This window comes from Oncorhynchus mykiss, chromosome 4 (assembly GCF_057628025.1).
Source record: "Oncorhynchus mykiss isolate SJ-2025 chromosome 4, ASM5762802v1, whole genome shotgun sequence".
Taxonomy (NCBI): domain Eukaryota; kingdom Metazoa; phylum Chordata; class Actinopteri; order Salmoniformes; family Salmonidae; genus Oncorhynchus; species Oncorhynchus mykiss.
Genome location: NC_143025.1, coordinates 80,093,924 through 80,102,774, shown reverse-complemented (window position 1 = coordinate 80,102,774; position 8,851 = coordinate 80,093,924). Strand labels below are relative to the sequence as shown.

Genomic DNA, 8,851 nt, shown 5'->3' with positions numbered 1-8,851 from the left:
GTGGTGCCACAGATGAATTGTGAGCAAGTCCTCAAAAAAGCTTTATATACCAGAGCTGCGAGAAAAGTTCTACATATTATTTAAACAATGTTGCGATTGTTTGTGAGAATGCCATCTGGTGTGGTTCCCTTGGGGGAAAGATTATATTGGGAAAAGGTTCCCATGGGGGTTGCCATGGAAGCCAAGAAGGGGAGTGAGGTGTGTGTGTGCCTAAACACACATGCATGTGGGGGTCTGGGAGAGGGAGTGTGTCCATCTGATGAATGGGCATGTGACTGAACTCAATTGTGTCAGAAACTAGAGAAAAACCATGACCACTTTGAGGAAGTGATTCTATAATGGTGAATAGAGATGCTGCTGTATGGTGAGAAACTCATAGTGCTGATACACTCTGACAGAAGATAGAGACAGAGAAACACACACACAGAGACAGAGAGAGACAGAGAGAGAGAGAGAGACAGAGAGAGAGAGACAGAGAGACAGAGACAGAGAGACAGAGACAGAGACACAGAGAGAGAGAGAGAGAGAGAGAGAGAGAGAGAGAGAGAGAGAGAGGATCATGGCTGACATCCCTCAATCATTTTTGGGATTGCTTGTGACCGTTTTGTACCTGCTAACAGGTAAGACAGAGGAGAGAGAGTAAGAATATGTCATTAGAGATCATAGAACACATTTATTTCACACGGCCAAAGTAGTTCAGTTTACATTTGACAAATATTATGATGACATTTCTGTTGTGTATTTGTTTACTCTTATCTTCACTATTATATAATAGACAGTATATTACACTATTATTCACACTGAAGAATATCAATAAGAAAACCTATGAAATATAATGTCTTCTGTATTACCAGTTAATACTTATCTGATGTCATACTCCTTCCAGGTGTCAGTGGAGAAACTCTCTCTATGTTCTCCAGAGTGGGAGATGATGTCAGTCTGCCGTGTAACAATGTGGTTTATCCAGACTGCTCCTCTACTACATGGCTCTATAACAGAGCTCTATCTACTCGTACTATTCAAGAGGTCACATTGGGGAAGATCAAAGTTGACCAGACAGAGAGAGCAGACAGACTGAGTGTGGGGTCTAACTGTTCTCTACATGTTAGTGATGTCAGAGCTGAGGATGTTGGACTCTACATCTGTCGACAGTTCCTTACAGAGACAGGACCACAACATGGAGGTGATGCTCCTGTTCATCTGTCTGTTCTAACTAGTGAGTATTACTGTTTAAATCAGAGTGTGCATGTCACTGTGTACAAGTGTGGTGTTAATAATCATATGCCAACAAGTACTGTATACCCTTTTCTCTTTCTCAGTCTCCTCTACCACACCAGTGACAGATCTGAAGTCTATGCAAATGCTCCTATAATCTGAATAAGAAGATCTGATGATTTTAAAGTTGAATATCAAACCTGATTCATTTTCCTGGTATTAGTGATTAGTGATATATGATGAATTTGATTTGAAATCTACTGCTGTGTCTGATGATGATGATGGTGATGATTGATGATGGGTTCTTTAAATTAACTAAAAGAGGATGTTCATCTCCTACTGAATTAGATATTGCTGAAAAGACCACTGATAGTGATGATGTCATCTCTACTCTCCCAGGTAAAATACTCCCATCTGTATGATGTGTGGAGATGTAGTAAGATGTTTTATCTGTCGACTGGATACATAGAACTGGGTATTGTGTTCTCCCATGCTGTGTCAGGGTTTGAGACTGGGTCGAGAAAGATGCATTTGATGTTTTTCAGACAGTTCTGATGTAACTTCTCTAAAAAAACTGTCAAGACAACCACCAATTTAGTGTTAGACTGGTAATTTAAAAACAAGCCCAAACATGTTCACAGGAAGAACTTCATGTCTAGTGCTCTAGAGATTGGAGTAGAGAAAGATTTAACAGATTGCGTCGAGAAAACTCTACAGCCAACACAGAGTCAGTAGATGTGGATCCATTCTGTACTGTGATGTTTCCTAAGAACGCGACGCGAGGCGGCCATCTCTGTCTCATTACATACAGCCTGGAGGAACTATTGGATATAAGAGCAACGTCAACATACCAATATTACGACCAGGCTCCGTAGACGGGCACAACGCCCACCGCTCCCGAGTATACTACTCGCCAACGTCCAGTCTCCTGACAACAAGGTAGACGAAATCCGAGCAAGTGTTGCCTTCCAGAGAGATATCACAGATTGCAACATTCTCTGTTTCCAGGAAACATGGCTCACTCGCGATACGTTAGAGTCGGTACAGCCACCTGGTTTCTTCATGCATCGCGCTGACAGAAACATACATCATCTCTCTGGTAAGAAGATGGGCTTGGGTGTTTGACTTATGATTAACGAGTCGTGGTGTGATCATAACAACATACAGGAACCCAAGTCCTTTTGTTCAACTGACCTAGAATTCCTTACAATCAAATGCTGACCGCATTAACTACCAAGAGAATTCTCTTTGATTATAATCACAGTTCATTTTGTTGCTCCCAGCCTATAGACAGAAACTAAAACAGGAAACGCCCATGCGCAGGTCTGTTCAATGCTGGTCCGACCAATCAGATTCCACGCTTCAAGAATGCTTCGATCACGTGGACTGGGATATGTACCGGAGAGCGTCGAACAACAACATTGATGTATATGCTGATTCGGTGAGCGAGATTATTAGCAAGTGCATCGGTGTTGTTGTACCAACAGCGACTATTAAAACCGTCCCAAACCAGAAACCGTGGATTTATGGCAGCATTCGTGCAAAACTGAAATCTCGAACCACTGCTTTTAATAAGGGCAAGGCGACAGGAAACAATCAAACAAGCTAATATATAGTATATAGACAAAGCAGAGTCGCAATTCAACGACTCAGACACGAGAGGATTGTGGCAGGGTCTACAGTCAATCACGGACTACAAAAAGAAAACCAGCCCTGTCGCGGACCCCGATGTCTTGCTCCCAGACAAACTAAATAACTTATTTGCTCGCTTTGAGGACAATACAGTGCCACCAACACGGCCCGCTACCAAAACCTGCGGACAATCCTCACGCAGCCAACGTGAGTAAAACATTTAAACGTGTTAACCCTCGCAATGCTGCCGGCCCAGACGGCATCCCTAGCCGCGTCCTCAGAGCATGCGCAGACCAGCTGGCTGGTGTGTTTACGGATATATTCAATCAATCCCTATCCCAGTCTGCTGTTCCCACATGCTTCAGGAGGGCATTTTTCCTCTTCCTAAGAAAGCTAAGGCAACTGAGCTAAACGACTATCGTTCCGTCATCATGAAGTGCTTTGAGAGACTAGTCAAGGACCATATCACCTCCACCCTACCTGACAACCTATACCCACTCCAATTTGCTTACCGCCCCAATAGGTTCACAGACGACGCAATCACACTGCACACTGCCCAAGAGGAATACCTATGTAAGAATGCTGTTCATCGGCTACAGCTCTCCTGTACTCCCTGTTCCCCCATGACTGCGTGGCCAAGCACGACTCCAACTCAATCATCAAGTTTGCAGATTACATTACAGCTTGATTACCAACAACGACGAGACAGCCTACAGGGAGGAGGAGAGGGCTCTCGGAGTGTGGTGTCAGGAAAACAACCTCACGCTCAACTAAACAAAGGAGATGATCGTGGACTTCATGAGGGAGCACCCCCCCATCCATAATGACGAGACAGTAGTGGAGAAGGTGGAAAGTTTTAAGTTCCTCGGCGTACACAAACTGAAATGGTCCACCCACACAGACAGCATGGTGAAGAAAGCGCAACAGCGCCTCTTCAACCTCAGGAGGCTGAAGAAATGTGGCTTGTCACCAAAAACACTCAAACCTTTACAGATGCACAATCAAGAGCATCCTGTCGGGCTGTATCACCGCCTGGTATGGTAACAGCTCTTACCCACAACCGCAGGGCTCTCCAGAGGTTAGTGAGGTCTGCACAACGCATCACTGGAGGCAAACTACCTGCCCTCCAAGACACCTAAATCAACCAATGTCAAAGGAAGGCAAAAAGATCATCAAGAAAAACAACCACCCGAGCCACTGCCTGTTCACCCCGCTTTCATTCAGAAGGCGAGGTCAGTACAGGTGCATTAAAGCTGGGACCGAGAGACTGAAAAACAGCTTCTATCTCAAGACCATCAGACTGTTAAACAGCCATCACTAACATTGAGTGGCTGCTGTCAACATACTGACTCAAATCTCTAGCCACTTTAATAATAAAAAATAGGATGTAATTAATGTATCACTAGCCACTTTAAATCATGTTTGCATACCCTACATTACTCATCTCATATGTATGTATTGTACTCTATACCATCTACTGCATCTTGCCTGTGCTGTTCAGCCATCGCTCATCCATATATTTATATGTACATATTCTTATTCATTTCTTTACACTTGTGTGTCTAAGGTAGTTGTTGTGAAATTGTTATATTACTTCTTAGATATTACTGCATGGTCAGAACTAGAAGCACAAGCATTTCGCTACACTCGTGTTAACATCTGCTAACCATGTGTATGTGACCAATAAAATTTGATTTGATGTCACCCTTGTTCACCATTGACAAGTGGTCACCCTGTTTGTTTTCCACTGCTGTAGGGCAACCCAGTCCCCAAAGTGACACTTGAATGCAAGAAATCATTCTGTGTTGTCTTAGGAATTCAGCATTCTCTGTGTTGATCTCAGCAACCCACATTGTCTCACCTCTGGGGAGCAGAAGTTACGTCCTGTAGGTCTGATATCTGATTGGAGGTTAACGTTACATTAATGTCATTGGTCACCAACACAGATTTTGAATCCAAACAACTCAGATGCTTATAAAAAGGTCTAAGATTCACTGTTCTTTCTCTTTTTTTGTTCCTGAACTGCTGTGGTGAGACTCTCTCGCTAATTTCGAAGTCTAATTACAAGTTGCATGTGATGTGTATATAATATACTGTATATACACTATACAAATATGTCTGTCCACTACACTACTATCCAGGAAGTACAGCCTCTACTGCAAGACCAGCCTTTTCAGCCACCTCCCCATCTTCTGCTGGTATTGTATTTAATACTTTTTCCATTCTAAGTTGTATTGTAGATAGTATGAGTAGTACAACATGGGGTCAAAGACAGATGTACTACCTTGGTCAATACACAAAGCATGCATTTGTACATGAAACTAAACTTTAATGTAAAATGGCGCCGGAAGAAACTAAAACCGCACTCAGTCAGCTGTATAAGTTAATAAGCAAACAGGAAACCACTCACCCAGAGGCGGCGCTCCTAGTTGCCGGAGACTTTAATGCAGAGAAACTTAAATAAGTTCTACCAAATTTATGCAGAATATGCAACCAGAGGGGGGAAACAAATCTAGATTACCTTTACTCCACACATAGAGACGCATACAAAGCTCTCCCTCGCCCTCCATATGGTAAATTTGACCATAACTATATCCTCCTGATTCCTGCTTGCAAGCAAAAATTAAAGCAGGAAGCACCAGTGACTCGATCAATAAAAAAGTGGTCAGATGAAGCAGATGCCAAACTACAGGACTGTTTTGCTATCACAGACTGGAACATGCTCCGGGTTTCTTCCGATGGCATTGAGGGGTACACCACATCAGTCACTGGCTTTATCAATAAGTCCATTGAGGACGTCATACCCACAGTGACTGTACATACATCCCCCAACCAGAAGCCATGGATTACAGGCAACATTCGCACTGAGCTAAAGGGTAGAGCTGCCGCTGTCAAGGAACGGGACTCTAACCCGGACGCTTATAAGAAATCCTGCTATGCCCTCTGAACAACCATCAAACAGGCAAAGCATCAATACAGGGCTAAGTGTTACGGTGCGTGAATGAGGACCCAAAAGCGAATTAACGTAAACAGAGCTTCTTTAATGACAAAACATAGGTAGGCTCAGATGGACCGGCAGATTCCGACAGGACAGGACAAGGTTGCAGCAAACATGACGATAGTCTGGTTCAGGCATGAAAAACACAAACAAGAATCCGACAAAGACAGGAGCAGAAACAGAGAGAGATATAGGGACCTAATCAGAGGGAAAAAGGGAACAGGTGGGAAAAGGGGTGAATGAGGTAGTCAGAGAAGACAAGGAACAGCTGGGGGAAAGAGGGACAGAAACGGTAACCTAGTACGACCAGCAGAGGGAGACAGGGTGAAAGGAAAGGACAGAAACAAGACACAACATGACACTAAGATTGAATCGTACCTCACCGGCTCCGATGCTCGTCGGATGTGGCAGTGCTTGCAAACTATTACAGACTACAAAGGGAAGCACAGCTGCGAGCTGCCGAGTGACACGAGCCTACCAGACGAGCTAAATCACTTCGATGCTCGCTTCGAGGCAAACAACATTGAGGCATGCATGAGAGCATCAGCTGTTCCGGACGACTATGTGATCACGCTCTCCATAGGCGATGTGAGTAAGACCTTTAAACAGGTCAACATTCTTAAGGCTGTGGGGCTAGACGGATTACCAGGACGTGTGCTCCGGGCATGTGCTGACCAACTGCAGGTGTCTTCACTGACATTTTCAACATGTCCCTGATTGAGTCTGTAATACCAACATGTTTCAAGCAGACCACCATATTCCCTGTGCCCAAGAACACAAAGGCAACCTGCATAGTCACTTTAACAATACATTCATGTACATACTACCTCAATTGGGCCGACCAACCAGTGCTCCCGCACATTGGCTAACCGGGCTATCTGCATTGTGTCCCGCCACCACCCCCAACCCCTCTTTTATGCTGCTGCTACTCTCTGTTCATCATACATGCATAGTCACTTTAACCATATCTACATGCACATACTACCTCAATCAGCTTGACTAACCAATGTCTGTATGTAGCCTCAATTCTTTTATAGCCTCGCTACTGTATATAGCCTGTCTTTTTACTGTTTATTTCTTTACTGACCTATTGTTCACCTAACACCTTTCTTGCACTATTGGTTAGAGCTTGTAAGTTTGCATTTCACTGTAAGGTCTACACCTTTGATTTGACATTTTATAACATGGTTGTTGTGCCGTTCACACATCTCTCTTCCTGTATGAATTTCTGCTTCTCTGTGAAGCCAAATACCGATACTCCAGGTTTAAGGTGTTATATAACCTTTCAATTATTTAGTGGATGGTGTGAACAATCATAATCCATTACACACAAATTAAAACACTCAGCTAGATCGTTGGTGTTCAGACAGAGGTGAAGTTGTAGAGGTGTTTGGCTGATGGATATTGGTCCTCAGCATCCTCTATTGATCGTTGTGTGATACAAACTTTACTTTCATTTAAATCAATCTAAATGATTGACTGTGTTTAATCACTGTCTGTCTCATTGCCTAGGTACCAGTAATGCTGTTAAGTTGCCCATCAGTCACATCATGCACTTTGTGACACTGACCATCATGGCTGCCATAGTCACTATTCACACAAGGAGGAACCGCCCACCCAAAGCTCTGCCCCCACAAGCAGGTGAGAGTCACAGGCATTGGTCCAGTTCCATTTAGGTTCCTAACTCCTCCCACAACATCAGAGTTCACAGATCTGAAAGGACTGTAATAGACCTAAACATTATGAATGGTTCCATCAATCCATAGAACACATGGAGCAAACAACACATTACATTCACATATTCTGATCTTCAGACGTGTGAACTGAAATGGAATCAGGTCATAAATAGTCCTTTGACGTAGTCATCTTGTCCATCTAATCCCCTATTAACTAGTTCATCTTTATGATCTGCTATAGAATGAATGGTGAGACATGTTGTCTGATGTGTTGTTTTGTTCTCTGTATAGAAGAAGCCTCTGGTATTGAGATTCATGTCCTGGAGGAATGACCCCCTGTTCCTCACTCTTCTCCCTGTGCTGGACTAAGACTTTCAAACTGTCTGTAGCTTTATTGATTTAGTAACAGAGGACAGTATAAATGTTTTTAAAGCTGATGTTCATCTATTTTAATGCATAGTGTGGAAGATGTATTAATTCATAGTTGTGTTCCTATTTATTTTGTGTATCATTTTAATACTTTTTTTGGTGGTGCATTAGGGATTCAGATATCAGCAAACCTTGGTTGATGTTTACGATAATGTTCGTTTTTTTTTCTGTCCATTGGGGATGAAGTCAGCACAAATAAATTCCTTGGTTTTGTTTAATTAATCATTTGTGTCCTAAGCAGACTTAAATGAGCACAATGCTTCTTCTGAAATGTAAATACATTCCTGAAAATGTTTAAATAAATTAATTATTAATACAGTACTTCAAAATCTTCAGTTACAGTTGTTTTTCAGGCTACCCTTCCACAATGTAAGGTAAAGCATGAATGCATTGACCTTATTTAATTTACAGTTTTGTCTGTCCTCTTAGAAACAGTACCGTCAGAGGTTTTCTGTAGGCCTACTCAGAATTTCTGTGGCAAAATAAAGAATTTGAAGCAGTAGAAGGCCTAGCTTACCATAGCCACCAGTGGGTCTGGAGACAAATATGTTGCGAGGGCCAGCCGACTAGAGCATACAGGTTGCAGTGGTGGGTGGTATAAGGGGCTTTGGTAACAAAACGAATGGCACTGTGATAGCAAACTGGATGGAGTCTGAGTAGAGTATTGGAAGCTGAAGTCGAGGATCGGTAGGATAGTCAGTTTTACTAGGGTAAGTTTGGCGGCGTGAGTGAAGGAGGCTTTGTTTCGAAATAGAAAGCCGATTCTAGATTTGATTTTGGATTGGAGATGTTTAATATGAATCTGGAAGGAGAGTTTACAGTCTAGCCAGACACCTAGGTATTTATAGTTGTCCACATATTCTAGGTCGGAACCGTCCAGGGTGGTGATTCTAGTCGGGCG

At 43.0% G+C, this 8,851-nt stretch overlaps 1 protein-coding gene across 3 annotated transcripts; it reads left to right on the top strand.

The window, feature by feature from the left end:
* Window positions 1-392: 392 nt before the first annotated feature.
* Window positions 393-8,279, top strand: LOC110522485 (uncharacterized). Of its 3 annotated transcripts, XM_090233114.1 has the most exons (6): window positions 463-620; window positions 887-1,216; window positions 1,564-1,614; window positions 4,989-5,045; window positions 7,358-7,486; window positions 7,813-8,279. In XM_090233114.1, exons 1-6 carry the CDS (start codon window positions 560-562, stop codon window positions 7,851-7,853), a joined length of 669 nt encoding a protein of 222 aa, XP_090089240.1. In that variant the 5' UTR covers window positions 463-559; the 3' UTR covers window positions 7,854-8,279. The 3 variants fall into 3 exon arrangements, with proteins under 3 accessions (XP_090089241.1, XP_090089240.1, XP_090089242.1); XM_090233115.1 differs by lacking the exon at window positions 1,564-1,614 and having other exon boundaries at window positions 393-620; XM_090233116.1 differs by lacking the exons at window positions 1,564-1,614; window positions 4,989-5,045.
* The last annotated feature ends 572 nt before the right edge of the window (window positions 8,280-8,851 follow it).

Excerpts from the sequence above, each read along its gene's own strand:
- LOC110522485 (XM_090233114.1), top strand. The coding sequence starts at position 560 with ATGGCTGACATCCCTCAATCATTTTTGGGATTGCTTGTGACCGTTTTG. Across the intron at positions 1,217-1,563 it reads TCATCTGTCTGTTCTAACTA|ATATTGCTGAAAAGACCACT; the intron begins GTGAGTATTACT and ends CTACTGAATTAG. Across the intron at positions 5,046-7,357 it reads CACCTCCCCATCTTCTGCTG|GTACCAGTAATGCTGTTAAG; the intron begins GTATTGTATTTA and ends CTCATTGCCTAG.